Source organism: Typha angustifolia, chromosome 14 (genome assembly GCF_048772165.1).
Source record: "Typha angustifolia cultivar Huaian chromosome 14, ASM4877216v1, whole genome shotgun sequence".
Lineage (NCBI taxonomy): Eukaryota > Viridiplantae > Streptophyta > Magnoliopsida > Poales > Typhaceae > Typha > Typha angustifolia.
The window spans coordinates 4308063-4326057 of NC_133252.1; the positions used below are offsets into that span (position 1 = coordinate 4308063).

The window sequence follows — 17995 nt, forward strand, 5'->3', positions numbered from 1 at the left end:
CGAAGCGCCGGAGCCAACGAAGCCGGACCCAGAGCGGTCGAGCCTACCGACTAACCCCCCAGTAAGCCCTCCTACCCCCTGCCATTATTTTCAGTAGTGTAACCTCCCCCTCCCTCAATGTCGTCGGAGTCCTCGACAGCCAATGACCTCGTGTCTAGTCGCCGATCCAAGAAATCCCGGTGGAGGGAGAGAAGCCCTCTCTAGGCTTCGGGCCCTCATTGAGGAGAGGAGGTACCTCCATGGCCGCCGGCCCTCCTCCTCCCATCTTTCTTTTCTTTCCCCTCTTTCCTTTTCTTTCCCCCCTACTGACCCGATGGCCTTGTGCTGCGCCGCCGGCCTCATGGTCGTGTTGCCGGCCTCGTGCTACGCCGCCGGCCTCATGGTTGTGTTGCCGGCCTCGTGCTACGCCGCCGGCCTCATGCTGTGTCGCCCGCAGCCCCGCAACCCCGTGGACCTCTTCTCTCCGCCTCGATCTCCTTCCCTCGGGAGGAGATGGTGTGGGAGGGTGGGGGTTAAACAAACCCCCACCCATCCCCCCTTAGTGGGCTGTAGTGGTCTGCAGCCCACTAAGCTAGTTTTGGTGGGTTGCAGACCGCAACCCACCAGCTTGGTTCCTATAGCAAGCCTTGGTGGGCTGTGGTTGGACCCCCAGCCCACCTCTTGCAACCTTGCACCAAGGCCTTCTTGCCTATTGGGTTGGGTTTGAGCCTAACCCATTACCTCTAGCCTAGCCCATTTAGGGCCATTTGGACTCTATAACTATGTTTATCTTTTTCCACCTGATTTAATTAGTCTGACCCCCCGTAATGATAATTTAGTATCATGTGAATGTTAGGATAACATAGGACTCACCCTAAGAGACCCCGACTCATGTATATGACTAAATATAAATTCTCTAATAAAGATAATTAATTCTATTAGTTCGTTAATCTTACGTATGGCGTTACTTGTGTGAATTAATAGGATTGACACTGCGTGAGGAGGATTTGGGATTCCGGAAGACCAGGCTAGCTGACGAGATTTAGTATACTATGGAGACCCCCCAAGCGAGTAGAGTTATATAAATATAGAATAATATAGTTACAGTTATTATACCTGTCATTACACTGTAGAAAGTGTCGGTATTAATACATGCATTTAGTATACCATGTTATATCTTTACATATGCAATTATTGATAATTTGCTCATTATGATATTATGAGAATGTTAATGTACCATAAACAATAGTGTGATGATGCTCTACATGTATCCTGTATTATATACCCTTGTATATATGTATATCTGTTGTTAATATAGAATGCCACGATCATGATGACTATGACATGCTTTATACACTCATAGACAGTGCACCACTTCTAGGGTTAAGGGTAGAATGTATTTTATATGACTATACTATTGGCGGCCTACACCTGAGGTCGAGAGTCTGTGTGGCATTCAGGTAGTTATACTGCATAGTCAGGACTAGATTATGACGATAGAAGAACATGATTGTGAGACAGGGATATAACTCTAGTGGTACCCGACGACACAGGGTTAGGGCGTCTGTTGATGAGCCGAGGGCTCCCGATTCTCCCGCTGAGGGCGGTGATGATTTAGAGAGAGTGAAATATGGGCTTACGACCGGGGTCCATAGTCTGATAGCTACAGACAACCTGTCATATGTAGTGTCGCTATACACGTGTAGGTGGCATTACCGCTAGATATATATACATCCCCCTCGATGTATGAGATGATAGATGATTATGTGATGGATGATTGTTTCTTAAGAGTATTTACCCTGTGTGGTGAATAGCTCAATGAGCGATGATGAATATGATTAATGCTTTGATAGGCATAAGATAACTAAACTGCTCATTTATTGCTATACATAACATGTAAACACTATGATTGCGATGTGTACGAATAAGAGATTGTATCAAGCTTTATATCTGTGTGGACATAATTTTTATTGATTGTATTGATTTAGTAACTCATGTTAAGCCATCTCAACAAGCATATTGTTATTGCTAGCAAATATAGGCATACAATGTATATACACATGTGATTTCATTATTTTAGATGGTATGGATCTTACTCGCTGGGCTGTAAACTCACCTCCTCTTGGTGGTATTATTTCAGAGCTAGGGACGCAGGTGCGGGTAGCGAGGAGTAGCTGCCTTTCTTTTTCAGTATGTCTTTTAGTTGTATTAAGCCCCTGCAAGGGCGTTATGACTGATGATGTATTTTGGATTTTAGTATTGTATTTTGGATGTATAATTGGAAGGCTTGTTGTGCCCTGTGGAACTTGTATCTGGACTCTTATGGTTGAGTTCAATTATGGTGAATTTGTGTTGTTGTGTGCCTTGTGAAATCCTTGTATTGATAGGTCATGTGATGCATCGCGTGGGAGGATTTACCCACGCAGTTTACACGTGTATTTGGAGGTGTGGGTGTTTCATTTTGAGTTGTGGATGTTGATAAGTACTCCAAAGGTAGACGGTGGAATTGCACCTAGAAGGTGCAATGGGCAAAATATTAGTACAAAGGGAGCCAAAGCAAAGAGGTCTTGGCTGAAGGTCCAGGGAGTTCCGATCTATACCGTCCACCTATCTTTTTCTTTGTTGAAAGATATCAAGAAAGAGTTCATGCCTGCATCAATGAATTCCACAAGACCTTCCAGGTTCCATGCTCAAGAGAGAGCATTTCTCAGGCCGAGGGCATTACAAGCCCTGTCCAAGATAAGCTTCCCCACTAAGCGCAGTTTGAGGTTTTTGCTGCGCAGAACGTTTTCCTCTTCAAGAGGAATGGTTTCATCCATACTTTCCTCCTTGAGGAGGTCAGAAAACTTTCTCACTAGTTCCTCGTGTGAGGAGTCTATAGTGAGTAGAAAGAGAACGAGTTGAGCTGAGCATAGAGATTGAAGGGGGGTAAGCTAGAGGAAGAGCTGGGGCAAGAGGGAGATGACTGGAAGGATATATAGAAAGACTCTAGGGAGAGAAGAAAAAGTCATCGTTAGACTTCTTAATCCACACTATCATCGCGACAAGCAAGACCATTGTAGATGCCATCACCTCTCGATCGCTATCGCAATCTCCATGTAACTATATTACTTAGTGCTATTGCTTTGACGAAGGAGTTGAACTGTAAAGTGAATTAGCATATTAAGAAAATTATATAAAGACTTCTCATTTTGTTTTCTAACGTACAATGAAAACAAAAGAATTATACTCAAATGAAGTTCATTTAGAATTTGATTCTAATCATATTGTGTTAGGTAGACTGACAGGAAGAGATGAGCCAGGACCTGATCCAATAGGCTTTGCGGGCCGAACGAACCATCGAACGCGAAATATATCAAAGCGGCAAAACCCAAACATAGCCGAAGCTTGAACGGAAGCAAACAGCGATGCCCAAGTCTGCGGCTGCTCTCGCTTCCCTCCTATCCAACGCTTTGCTTCCTCCGCTATGGGCGTCGAGCCGTCGGAATCTAATTGCTCTCCCTCCCATTTCCCGCGGTTTCGCTACCTCTCATCATCTCAAGAATCGTGGCCACGCAAAGAATCCCTCTTGGGTTTTGAGGAAGAAGGCTTCCTCTCTTCCCCGCTCTTCCGCCGTGGAGACTGTTGCCGCTGAGTCTGCTGCTTCATCTGATGGGTAAAGTTTGACGTCGTCTTTTCTGGGTGTTCCTGTGTTTTTGATAATTGGGCTAGGTTTTTTCCTTTGGATTTGGGTAGTCGGTCTTATGTTTGTTAATTTGCTTCTGTGAGTTATTTGCTGCACTTTAGTTCTTTGGCTTGAGTAAGTTGTTTGTTTTATCCTATGGGGAGGTAGAGTATGGAAAGTAGCACAGTTGACATTGTTGCGTATAATGTTGGAAGATTGAGGTGATAAAAGAATAAGTATACTAGATCGTATGGCATGGTATCTTGCTAGAAAGTGCAGAATGAGGTTTTTACACAACAAGATGCCTAATTAATACTTGGAAGTAAATTTATGTACGGCTTTTCAGTCAGAAACTAAGCTGCCAGGGTTAGCATGTGGTAAAGATGAGACTTTGGACTTGAGGAGTGTAGAAGTATACAAGTTATGTCAATCTGAAGAGGAAATACTGCTAAACCCAAGCATATGATGTCTATATGGATTCTCTTAGATTAACATTTTGAAGGAAGTGGAGTTTTGAAAGACTGAAACTCTGAAAGTTATGAATGACTGGCTATAGATGTTTGTGTTTACCAAAGACATGTGATATGCTACTGCCCCATTATGTTGTTGTGCAATGTTTGTGGGTAACATCACATGATGTTGTCTGGAAGTAAGTTATACATAGTAAATTTGTATAGGGCCTCTAAAATAAAAATGTAAGCTGCACAGGCTTGGCAAATGTGCATCTATTGTTCCTGCAGACAAGACAATTTTGAGTTGCTCTTTTCTTTGTCTACTACGGATATTATTAAGAAGCATTGGGAGCATGGAATCATAAGTACTAACCCATATTAAACAGAAAGCTTTGTCAGGATGAGACTTCAAAGTTGAAGTAGTGTTAAGGACCAAATGGAACATTATTTGTGGCAATTTTAATATGAATGATCTTAATAGCATTGTAAAAGCCTAGAAGGATGCTTATATGACTTCTCCAATAATAGGCAGCTAGACTGTCTTGGCAGTTATTTTTAATAAAAAAAAGCTGTGTCCTCGGAAATTTGCAATCAGATGTGCCATGCATATCCTGGCTTGTTTTTCTCGACGAATTCCCATATTTGATATACAAAAAGTCAACTGCATTTGGCATTCAGAGGCCTAGCATATAGTCTTTTTCACTTGTATATTTTTCTTTGATGCTTTCCCTTGCATTCAAGAGGTTATGTATTCAAGTCATGGAAACAACCTCCTTGATAATGAGGGTAAGGCGGTGTATATCTTCCCTTTCCAGACTCCATATTCATGAAGGTCTTGTGCAATTGGATGCCTTCTGTTTTGCTGCATAATATTCTTTCAAATCAACTTGATTATATCAGTCAAATAACCAGCTTTTTTAAAAATTGCCTTCCCTTTTATGAGGTAGAGGTTTTCTTTTTTTAATTTATCTTGAAATGCTTTTATATGCGCTCTCAGTGGTTGATGCAACTGAAAGTTCTTACCCTAGGATGTATCGGAAGTTCAAAGTTGGTGAAGCCGTGAGGTTGTGGTTTTAGGGATGGATGAAAAATGAGGAAAAAACCTTAGGTCTATGTAATTCCTTTGAAATTTGAATAACCTGCTGTGATGAGTGTGTAGTGCAATGTTTCCATCTCTCTCTCTCTCTCTCAGAGGAAAGAGGGATAGAGGGGGAAGAGAGGATTAAGTAACGGTGTTCTAAGAAAATGTCAAGGTGGCTGCCTTAGGTGGGGCGACCATCAAGGCATGCAATCTAGAAGCTAGGCAGGTCCTGAAGGCAGTTTGAGCCTAGGCAGTTAATTAGGCACTAAGCACTGGTAGTTAGGTGGTTTTTGAAGTTTTAGAGTGGGTATTTAGTATAAATACTATTTCTACTGGGGTCCTAAAGGTACTTATTATTTAATATTCAAGGGGTTCCTAATTTCTATAGAAAGGGTCTCTTGTATAGATTAACAATGACAACCACCATTGAGAGGAGCAACAACTAGAAGGTTTTTGCTATTACTCTAAGACTGCATGCAGTAGCAACAACAACAATTGCATCTATGCAAAGAACAACCCTTGCAGATGTCTATGACTATTTTGAGGTTACACAGCCTTTGGGTTATAGACTTATTTTTAGGTGCCCGCCCAGTGCCTAGAGACTAGGTGACCTCCTAGCCACCCGCCTATGAACTACAGTTATTTTAAAAAATTGGTAATTAAAAGTGTCATGATTTCTATTTTTTGGAAAGGAGAAAATGAAACGGAGCTTCTAAAATACTTTGTCCTAAGACATCCATCATAGCTCTAATCTGCAACAAAGAATTGAAGCGATGTTTTAAGGATAGCCTTATTAATTTTGGTGGAGCAACTGATGAAATCCTTGTTTCTGTAAGTTTCACCTTGCCCCAGCTTCATGCCAATATCTAAGCTTCAAGTTTTTGTTTTTAGTGAGTTCTTCTCCTCCTATTTTAGAGTAACATCATGTGGAACTTTCTTGAAGTTTATTCTATTTTATATTGAGTATATAACATGTATGAAGCTGTTTAATTAGCTTTGAATGGCTGCACTGTATTTGAGTAGCATTCATGTCTGTTTTCCATTAATCTTGTCAGTCTTGTTGTTATCCCGATTTTGTGCAGGTATCCAGATCGTCTGCTACCATGCCCATTGCAGAGTGGGTCACCAAGGGTTGAACATCTTGTAGTACCAGAAGGAGGGATTGTTGGTGATTATATTTGTAAAGCTTTGCATCTTCCTCCTCTGTAAGTATATATCCTTTATTGCTGATATAAGTCCTAGTAATGGAATGTGCCAGATCATTGCTCTAATGAAGGAAGAAAGAATGAATTGTTGAATAACTATTTTTTCCGTTAGGCATAAAACAAGAAAGCAATTAAAAAAAACCACCAGGAAAGGAGCAGAATTTGTACAAGGATACTAATTTTCCTAGAATTACTTGAAAGAAGAGAAGAGCAAAATGAAAATGAAACTTTTCTTTTTCCTTGATGTTTGTAAGTATTTTAGTTTTCTACATAATACCTAATCCACCTTTTGTCCTTCTGAATTGATTTTGTCAACTCTTACATACTTAAAAATTCTTGCTGAGAATATTGAGATGTAAGCATTTTGCCCTTAACTTTAGCATGATTTTGTGCATTGAAAAATTTTAATAAACAAAAATATTGCACTCACAAATAAAGACATGAGGGAAGACACGTAGATTGATACTGCTTGTTTACTGTTTTTAGTTTCCTGAGAGAATTATATTTATCTATTAATAGCTATAACTCATATATGGAATTGATGTGGTAATAAGATAAAAATTTAAGGTCTTTATCAAGGTTCCTAGTCTTGACTAATCTTGATCCGGATAAGTCGAAATTGATCGGGATAAGTCGTAACCGGATCGATTTCGGCAAGGTTAGCCGAAACCAAGTCCATTTTGGTCGGATCAAATGAAACAACCCAAGATGGATCAAAGAGTACACGACACATCTCATTTCTCTGCGAGCTCCTTCTCTAGTGAAGTCCACCGACGTCGATCCATCAAAATAGATTTTTGACGAGCTCCTCTTTTGACACCACACTCCAACGCCCTCCTTTTCTAAGGGTGGAGCTGGCTTCTAATTTAAGGAGGGGCCAATTAGTATATTAACATACTAGTTTTTAGAAAAGAATGGGCAAGATGAAAATTAGAATTAAAATTTTAAAGTTTATGGGAGGACATAGCCCCTTTTAGGATTAATATGGCTCCACCATTACCACTGTTTTTTTTTTTTTTCCATTTCTCTTCTCTTTCTCATTCTCCCTCTTTTGTCTTTCTCTCTATTGTGTAGCAACAGTGTGACCGAGTGGGGGGAGGGGGAGAGCTAGAGTTAGAGAGGGAGTGACTGAAGAGTAGGAGCTTCTGACTGAGAGTGACAGAATAGGGGAAGAGTGGTAGAGAGAGTTGAGTAAGAGAGTGAGTGGAGAGAGATAGAGATAGAGAGTGAGTTTTTTTAGATTTATAATCTGTTTTTTTTTTAATTTTTCTATCATTGTTTAAAAAAAAAAAGATTTTTTTATATTTTCATAATTAAAGAATAGTTTGATATCGAAATCCGATACTACCAGTTGATACGGCTGATATGTATCATTTTTTTGAGCTATCGATCTTGATCATGATATTTCGAACCTTGGTATTTATTCTTTTCTTCTAATATCTTTCTTCAATAAGAATTTAAAAAATTGTGAATCCAAGGTATTAAGCTTTGGTACCAATTGAAATTCCAAGGGTGGGAGAGAACCGAAATTAGTAGGTTCGAAAGATATGAAAAACGCATAAAAACCAAGGTTTCAAGTATCGGAATCGGGATCAGCCATCTAAAACAACGATACGTATCGGCGGCATCAGCGGTATCGACCGTTCGTATTGGTTTATGCATTTAAATAATTTTTAAAATACAAAAAAATTCTAAAATTTTTAAAAAATAATAAGATTTAAATATAAATTTGTGCATATATAAATCTAAAATTTTAAAATAGAAATATTATTTTCTTAATTTTTATCTCTCTTTCTACTACTTACACTCTCTCTCCCTTTCATACAAATAAAACGATTTTAACTCTCCCGCACTAACTCTCTTATCAAATTCTCTCATTAATTTTCTCTCCCACTAACTCTCCCTCCCTCCCGCTAACTCTCTCTCTTATTAACTCTCCTACTACCACTCCTTTTCCCTCACCGACTCTCCTCTCTCCTACTACCACTCCTTTTCCCTCACTGACTCTCCTCTCTCTTATTAACTCTCTCTCTCCTACTACTACTCCATCTCTCGCACCGACTCCCTTTTCTTGATCTCTCCCTCTCCTCTCTCTCCCACTAACTCTCCCTTTCCCTTACCGACTCCCTTCTCTCTTGGTCTCTCCCTCTTTGATTCTTCTTTGGCAATGCTTCTTCAATGAGCTCCAACGAGGTACTTTCTTTTTTTCTCTCTCCCTCCAACGAGCTATCTTAATCTCTCTCACTCTCTCTATTTTTCGTTCTAACTCTCCACCCACTCTTTCTCCTTTTTCCTCTCCTAATTTCTGCCGATCCCAACTTGAAATGAATTGGGTATTGGCTGATCCGGTCAAAACTAGTTATTGGATTTGTTTTGGTCTTGGATCGGGATCGACAGAAACTTGAAACCATGGCAAAAACCAAGGCCAGTTTTTTTTTTTTAATGTGGAAAAATCTCCCTCACCAAAGAGAGGAAAATACTACGGATCTAATTACACACGGATCAATCTATTCCATTAAAATCATGGATACCAGATTCACTTACACTTGTTCGTAAAACACGCACAACTATTAATTGAAGTGTTTCTTCCTTGTAGTCCGTCGCTATTAACTGCTTCATGTGCAAATAGATTGCCTTCAGCTGACGTTGTCTTGACTTGGATCATCCACGTTGTTGAGACGTTGAAACTCAGACGTCGTTGGTAATCAATGTAGCTCCTCTGAAATACTTTAAGACATGCAGAAGTAAGCAAGTACTGGAACAAATTTTCAACTCCTCACACTTGATGGAAAAGAAAACTCTTTTACTTAAGGGATCCTAGAACTCCTTGAGTGGGTTTGATGTTTGTGAATACCTTTGAGATCCTTATATAAGTGAGAAGTAATATCTCTAGTTCGGACTAGGTGAATCAAAGGAAAAGTTTGAATATGAAACAACACGTTCCTTTCTCAATTCTATAAACCCCATAAATATCGTTCAAACGTCGCTTAAGTTGTCTTATACGAACTATGCCTTTCTTTGTTCTGAAATTCGAACAAGACCCGGCGTTGTTCGAACAAGACTGAGTGTTGTTCGAACAAGACCAAGTACCATTTGAACGGCTTCCGATATAGCCTATTGAATTTGCTTCTTTTTCACTTGAAACTCTGATTTCTTTGCACTATTGATTGTGGATTATGAAGACAAGTGTTTTTGTCCATGATTTGTCATAACAAATAATGGCACTAACAAATTTCAAATGATAATGTAAGTGGGCCTTGTAGAGTGGATTTGATGATGTGCTGCAACAAGTTTTAGGTGTTTAGATTTCTGTCAAGTTCATTGTCATATTCATACAAGCCATGGGTGGCCAGATTATAAATGCCAAAACAGTTTCACATAATGTAGTTGGACAGACAAGCAACTAATAGCGTGATGTCACCATGCATCCCTTTCTATGTTAATGTAAATTTTGAGTGATGTAAGGGATATGTACTTTTAAATATAATAAATGGAGCATTCTACATTTGAAGGTTTGTTGCAGATCTTATTCACTTTGGGGCTGTGCATTATGCCTTAGTGTGCCCAAATCCTCCTCCAAGTGCAACTCCAGAACAATTTCGGATCTTCAAAGAAGTAACAGAACCTTCAGTCCTGAAGAAGAGGTCATCCCTTAAAGGGAAGACTGTGAGAGAAGCACAAAAGACATTTCGAATAACAGATGCTAATCAATTTGTTGAATCTGGCACTTACCTACGTGTCCATGTACACCCTAAGCGCTTCCCAAGGTAAATTTGACCAGTTTTTCCCTATGGTAACGAAGCTCAGTTTCTCGTTGTCAGTATATTGTCCTTACACTTTTCTGGCATGTGATGTCAAACTACAGTATCCTACTTGTTCATAGAATTTAGATAGTCCATCTTTAGGAAATCAAGAAGGTTTGGATGCTATGTCTGAAAAAAAAAAATAGTTTGCATGACTTTGAGATTTAAAGCATGCTTATTTTTCCTACTAATCTTTGATTTTAACCAGGTGCTATGAAGTTGACTGGAAGTCCAGAATAATAGCAGTGACTGATTCGTATGTGGTCATTGACAAACCAGCTGCAACTTCCGTATGTATTTCAACCTTTTCAATCATTTGTTGGATGGACACATTCGAGCTATGCATTTGAACTATCATTCTCTATATTTCTACCTATACATGAACTGTGGTGACTAAAACTGCATTTTACTTTATTCTAACCACTACCTTATTTGTTCAATACTCAATGGATGAAATTTTTATGTTTCAGCTATTGATGTCTGAGTGTCTGGGTTTGCAGAGAAAAAGAGGGCAAGGGATCTTGCTATGGAGTCAAAATGGTGAAAGTGAAGAGAGTTTGCTAGATCAAGTTAATCCAAATTTGTTACCTCTAGGGCTTCTTTAAGGATGATTATAGCTCCTTTTTTGTACCCTTTAGAATTTCAGGAGTCATAATCGGAAATGAGTGGGCTTGATTGAAAGTGGCAAGGACTCAAGTTAGAATCTTCTTAAGAATATATAAGGAACAAACTTCTAAAAGAAGGTCGTGGAGGCCGCCATGGCGAGTTTAAATAATGGCCCGCTTTAGTTGTTAATGAGCCCATATCAGGTTACATAAATGACCAAGTCAATCACAAAGTAACATAGAAACATGCGATATAATGGGTATTGCTGCTTTCCCTGATGCTAAATCCTATCTCGGTTATGAAGAAACATAGAAACTTGAAGCGACGACCTTGAGCAGATTTACCTGAAGGAAAATAAGGCCTTATTTTAAGATTGGACTATCCAGTAATCACATTTTGATCGTTTTCAATTTCTTTTGTGATGGTACTCTTTTAGTTGTTGCAATAGACCATCTTGGTTGAATAGAGTTATGATGTTACCTTTTCTTTTGAGGTTGTGATAAAGTTGCTTAATTGCATATTTTTGTTTTTTTATTTGATTATATATAAGAATAATTTTATTTAGACCCTCCAAACTATTATTGTTTTTTTTACGTACACTCTCTGAATTTTTCTACTACCTACATACACCACTTGAATTTAAAAAAATATCCACTCATGCTCCTTTTCACTAATAGAATAGTAACTTTATGGATCTCTAAATCAAAATTTTTTTAGTTCAGAGGATGTATGTGGTAAAAAATAAGTTCAAGAAATGTATATGGAAAACTCATTAAACATATATTTCTAAGTAGAATTATCCCTTATATATAAGATAATTTCATAGGAAAATTCATTAAACATATATTTCTAAGACTTACAATGGCTCATGTCACTTGTATCATTGCGTGCCATGAGCCATGAAACCCCTTGGCCACTATGTACTTGCTGCTCACTTTTTAGAATATTGATTAGGAAATATGACACCTTTGACTAACTTGTATTGATTTTGCACTCTAATGGTTAATCTAATTGATGATTTTATTAATGTGGAGAACCCTCACATATTGGAAAACCCAAATTGACAATGACTAACCACCAACCATGGTCAGGTTACCTGAAATTGTTAGTTTGCTAACCAAACTAACCAAACTAACCAAGTTAATTTAAAAGGAACCTGTTGACAGAAAGGCATGTTTTTAACATATAACTACCTCATCTACCTAGACTTCCCATAAATTTTTAATGCCCTGCTTGCAGATAGTTTATATCTGGTCACCAAACCTATGCGTATTGCATATGTCAAGCTTATGTACATCGCATATGTATTCACATAAATATATGGGAGAAGTCTTGTCAATTGAAGATTTAGAATTACTTTGTTTTATATTTGTTGCTAAGGTGTAGGAGGTAGGAAGGAATACTACATTATCAAAGGAATATTATATTATTATCTGACAAATCTGTTAGTTTTTCTTATGTTCAAATTCTTAATACTTTTTTTTCAGAACTTTGAACATAATCTATTCAAAGTAAACTGGTGTTTTAGGTAGGAGGAACAACAGATAACATTGAAGAATGCTGTGCGACATTTGCTTCTCGTGCCTTAGGATTGGAAACTACTTTAAGAACCACCCACCAGATAGACAACTGTACTGAAGGCTGGTGTGTTTCACTTTCTTCTTTATATGAACAATGGTCATGGAACAAATAATGGTATGTGACTTCTGTCTCTGCAGTGTTGTTTTGGCTAGAACAAAGGATTTTTGCTCCGTCTTCCATGGATTTATAAGGGTAAGTTTACATATATTGTGTAGTCAATTAATAAATAAGTTTTAAACATTCTTCAGTTACATTATCTCACTAAGATATAATTTCTAGTTAGACAAATCTGCAATGCAAGTTGCTAGTAGGGACTGATGATTGATTTCTATAACCAGGAAAAACAAGTTAAGAAACTTTATCTGGCTCTTGCTGCAGAACCTGTACCACTTGGAGTAATTTCACATTACATGCGTCCAGTGAATATGGCTCCAAGATTAGTCTCAAAAGGTATGCTCAGAAGTTTGATTTGTTATCTTAAGAAGCTGTAATCTGCATCATATTGCATCTTGTGCCATACTGAACTGTACCTGTTGGTAATTTCCCAGAATATTCTACTTATCGCCAAGTCAAATTAATCAAATCCTAACAATTGTGTTGTTCATATCTTCCAGATATTGATAAAGATGTTAGGTATACTTTATTCATAGTTCTTTTTAAGCAAAAGGAAGTTCATATTAAAAGTCAATTAGACGAATGCTACTAACTGTGAAGAAATAAAACAAGAGTAAGAAGAGAGATATAATTGCTTCCTTGTTCAGAAGCATAGAGCGCCATTCTGAATATAGAGGCCTGTGGTTGTACTCCACATATTGAGATTATCAATATGCTGTGCTCCTATGCCTAGTGTGCCTACCTCCAAGAAAATTTGTCAAGAACAACATGTCATACTATGGTGGTTGGCATGCATGACCACCAATTTGCAAGCATGATCATATATGGATGTAACTAGGTAATTTCTTGTTAAAAATAGATGTGGTTCTTGCTAAACAAATATTTTGTTGAATCATGGTACATGGAAGGAAGGTGTATGCATTGGAGAAATTAGTGGAAGAAGTATGCCTTTGTTTTCTTCAGGTTGTTTAAAGGGCTATCATGGACTGCTTGTGCTGTGCTGTGTTAGCATATCTTTCATGATTGTTGAGTATTTGTTAGATACATAAACTCTGTTATGCATCTACAAGTGTGGTGGTTTATGGTTTTGGATCTTTCAGTTAGGAAGAATGTTCAAAAACTATTGTAGATCTGATTAGAGTATTTTTAGATGGATGATTGCCACTAGACAGATTATTTAAGAATAATTTGGAAATTGAGCCAATAAATGATGCAAGAATATCAATTGAGATATTTCAAACATGGCCGCCTCATACGATATAGTTCACTGTAAGGCAGAAATTCCATTTAAGTGGAAGGTGTACAAGCGAGAGTCAAGGACCATAAAATGACTTATATGTAAACAACGAGAAAAGATATAAGAACCTTTTTATTGAAGCATATTTTGCAAGATAGAGCTAAATAACATAAAATGATTTATATAGCTGGCCTGAATTAATTAGTGTTTATAAAAAAAATTCAGTGGAGCTTGTTTTGTCTTCATGCGTTGAAATGAGGCTCACTAAAAATGCCTTAAGACTTACGGGTCGTGCTGTATAAGGTCAATGGCAATTATTGTGTAAATTAAAGTTATCGGTTAGCATCTTGGCTTTTATTTAAACCTTTAAATATAAGGAATCTTATCGGTTATTAAATAGTTCATCAGAAATAGAAAAGACGAATGAATTTATTATTAACATTTTTTTTCAAGGAATCTTGACTACTGAACTTACATTATGCAAGATATCTGTTACGGACCAGATCTGGAACCATCCGTCCGTAGGATGATTATGAAATTTAGGTGGTAGTAGCCTCACAAGATAGGATTCTAATGACTTTGGTTTCACGTCAATTAAATGTCTTGATGGAAAGATATAATTAAAATAGTAGAGCAAGGTTAGAACAGAGCATAATAGTAAATATCCGACATTGCATTGGTCGTCAGAGGGTGGCAGACCGCCAAGGATGGTGGTGGACGGCCATAGGATAAGGTGGCTACTGGAGGTGATAGTGGTTATGGGTTGAAGGTAGAATTAGGATTTCTAACTTAGATCTACTCCTAGAAAAATAAAGACGATCTAACGGCTACGATAAAATGATAAATACGATAATAAGAAAATAACTAAACTCAATTAATTCTCAATATTTGGATTCATAAACAAAGAAGCACAACCCTTTATATATAGAGGTGGGGTACAATGAGTTCTATTTTGACTAGCCTTAAAGGTTTATACAACTCAAACTAGGATTTGCCTTAGATTAATCTTAAAGATTTATACGACTCGAACTAGGACTTGCGTTAGAGGCTTACATGACTTAATTGAACTTGTTTTAGTGGCTTACATGACTTAACTAGACTTGTCTTAAGTGCTTACATAAGAAATAGATATGACTTAAAGATAAACATAACTTAGCTAAATCAGCTTTCCTTATCCTTCTCGAATTTATTCTTCATTCTACCACAGATAGAGTTCAAATCTGAAGAGACCTTAAATACGGAAGTTGTAGATCAGAACTTTTTCGTCTTCTTTAAGTGGTTTCATAATATTTGGTCATCTGTGGAATATCTTTTGAATATTTTCTTGAAACTACGCATAGCTAAATTAATTAACTAACAAATTCTAACCTAATAAGACTTTAATTAAAGCAAATAAGCAGATAAGATAACTAAACTCAATTCATTGAGCTTAATCTCTCCTCGATGTGATCCAATCTAACTCGGTTTGCATTAATATTTTAGAGCAATAAGATACTACTTTTGTATGATGTTATAATTTTCTTTCAGAATATATTAGCCAGGTAAATAAGAAGCATTGCAGTTTTCTTCTATTGAGATTATCATGCATAGTCTCTTTAGAGTTTCTATAGAGTTATAGCTAAATGCTTACAATATATCAGTCATATACTGAATGCAGATAATGATCAATAAAATATAAAAATATGCCATTTGCATACTCCATCGCTACTATCCAATGGAAAGTGAAGCTCCTCCTTTAGTGGATAATAAACTAAACTTCCTGATGACAATAAATCTGAGAATAGTAAGTTTAGTGTAACATCAAACATGCACTGCCAAATACTTCTGTGCTTTGTTTCATGGTTTGAGTGGTAAAGATGCATTCCCCTGAGATCTGAATAGGTCGAGTGGGAGGGAAAGTTACTCTGACACCATTACACACCGATGCATCATATATTTATTACTTTTTGGTGTCGTAGCATATGATATTTATATATATCATGTTACAATAGATTCTATTGGTGGATGGCATCTCTGTCAACTAGAGGTGTTGGAGTGCAAGGAGGTGCCATGGCCAAATTTGGACATCGGGAAAGTCTACGACATTGACAATTGTGGATGGCCCTCACAAAAAGCTGCCTATGAATGTAAAATTAACCTCTTGACGGGAAAAACTCATCAGGTACATTGATAAAAGATTTGTTTTCCTTATGTTTGATCGAGAACCAAAAGTTTCTGTCTTTATGGGCTCTACTAATATTCACTTCTGAATACTGAGCTTATTTATATTCTAAACTAACCATTCTCACTTAAGAGGATTAAAATCTGCTTCTGTTATGTAAGGATCTCTGCACAATTTTTTTAATTCTAGTTTGGTGTATGGGTTAAATGGACTTTCCAAATTTCTCTACTTCTGTAAATAGGAGACAAGGGGAAGAAAATGGACTAGACAAACCATGGGGGAAAATAATGATATTGTGAGATGACTGGAAGGGTTCTTGTCTCTCCCGGGGTGAGTTTCTTTTCTGGAAATTTTGTAGAGAACTATATGAATCATAATTCCGAGAAACATCTTACTATAATATATCATAACTACTTTTGAAATTCTAAGTTCTGTTGGAGACTTAAGAATTATAGAGATAAATGTTCTATAATAGGCACATTAAGACTGCATATGTGGGATGCAAGTATAGTAAATGGAGGTATCAAAAAGGTAGAAGGTATGAAAAAGATGAGCATCTCCAAGAAAGTATGTTGTGGTAGATTAGGGGGTTACTGGAAAAAGGTGAAGTAAGAAACAATTGTGTCAGGCAAAAGTTAGCGGTACCAACTATAGTAATAAGATACTTTAATCTGAAGATGCTTTGGATGTGTTCAATGAGAATACATAGTGCACTAGTATGGTGATGTTTCCATCCAAGTAAAAGGTCCCTTTGAGAGGGGATGACCATACCTGACGTAGCAGGACATAGTAATAGAGGATATGATAACACTTGATTTTGACAGAGACTCTTGCACTAAATAAAGATATCCATATGGCTAGCCCAAATACTTCAGGATTGAAATCCAAGTAAAAGGTCCCTTTGAGAGGGGATGACCATACCTGACGTAGCAGGACATAGTAATAGAGGATATGATAACACTTGACTTTGACAGAGACTTGCACTAAATAAAGATATCCATATGGCTAGCCCAAATACTCAGGATTGAAGGCTTGGTGCTGTTGCTGTGTAACAATCAGGATTTAAGGATTGACCATACTCTTGCACTAAAACCATGTATCCTCTTCTAACACAAGTTCCTCTTTCTCCCTAGATTGAATATGGTCAATTAGATGATGTCTGCTGTGTTCCTGTCATGTTGTTTGTGAAAAAGGAAGTACTTCACATAGGTGATTACATCTAATGCAGGTGAGAGCACAATTGGCTGCTATAGGTTCGCCCATAGTAGGAGACTCCATGTACATGCCTGCTGCTTTGGCAGAAATGAATAATCTGGGCATCAATCCATTTGGTAGAGAGCGAAAGAACTTTACAAGTGATGATGAAAGGATCTCAGCTACTGAAGCATGGATTTCTCAGCATGGTAAGGAGCCAAATACTGCAATTGGTCTACAAGCATCTCATATCTCATGGCATGACGGTAAATGCTCTTATGAGGCTGGGGTTCCATGGTGGCGACAGGAAGTAGCATAATTTTGATCCATGATATATGAGATAGTACAAGCAACTCCTTCCATGAGGGTCTAAATGCCATCATCATTAAGTTCAAACACTCAAAAGCGACTTCCATCGACAAGAGTTATCCGCAAGCAGACAGAGAAGTTAAGTGCACTACGACGAAACTAGTAATATTGGGTGGAGCTCACAATATTTGACATGTATACTACATTATTTAGGTTTCAGTCTGGTTCAGTTTGGACATGAATAGGCAAGGGCTGTACTTTATCCTTGTAATGATCTGTATCTATAAGAAGACTGTAAATGAAGTTTTGCTTGATGTCTTGAATTTTGTTACTGATTCACCTTACTTGTCACATTCAGATCATGTAAGGTCTACTTCAAGCTTCTTATTTCACAAATTTCGGATTCATTTCAATGCTCTCATGAAGTGCACTAGGTTTTGAAAAAAATGGGCCGGGCTTACGGGTGGGGTTTATTATCTTGAGCCCAAAAGCAGGATCTTGGCCCAGAACTGCTGAAGCTGTCCCTACTTTGATATCACTTGGAGATAACCAGAAATGATTCAAGCTGTAAGCAAAGTGGCACTCAGGATATTGAAAAGACTAGACTAA

At 37.7% G+C, this 17995-nt stretch overlaps 1 protein-coding gene across 2 annotated transcripts; it reads left to right on the top strand.

Annotated features, from left to right (window-relative positions):
- The first annotated feature begins 3283 nt into the window (after positions 1 to 3283).
- LOC140776621 (RNA pseudouridine synthase 6, chloroplastic) lies at positions 3284 to 17777 on the top strand. Of its 2 annotated transcripts, XM_073120376.1 has the most exons (10): positions 3284 to 3634; positions 6259 to 6381; positions 9894 to 10148; positions 10393 to 10474; positions 12319 to 12434; positions 12509 to 12563; positions 12710 to 12821; positions 15714 to 15883; positions 16125 to 16213; positions 17112 to 17251. In XM_073120376.1, exons 1-9 carry the CDS (start codon positions 3387 to 3389, stop codon positions 16185 to 16187), a joined length of 1224 nt encoding a protein of 407 aa, XP_072976477.1. In that variant the 5' UTR covers positions 3284 to 3386; the 3' UTR covers positions 16188 to 16213; positions 17112 to 17251. The 2 variants fall into 2 exon arrangements, with proteins under 2 accessions (XP_072976477.1, XP_072976476.1); XM_073120375.1 differs by lacking the exon at positions 16125 to 16213 and having other exon boundaries at positions 3286 to 3634; positions 17112 to 17777.
- Positions 17778 to 17995: the final 218 nt, after the last annotated feature.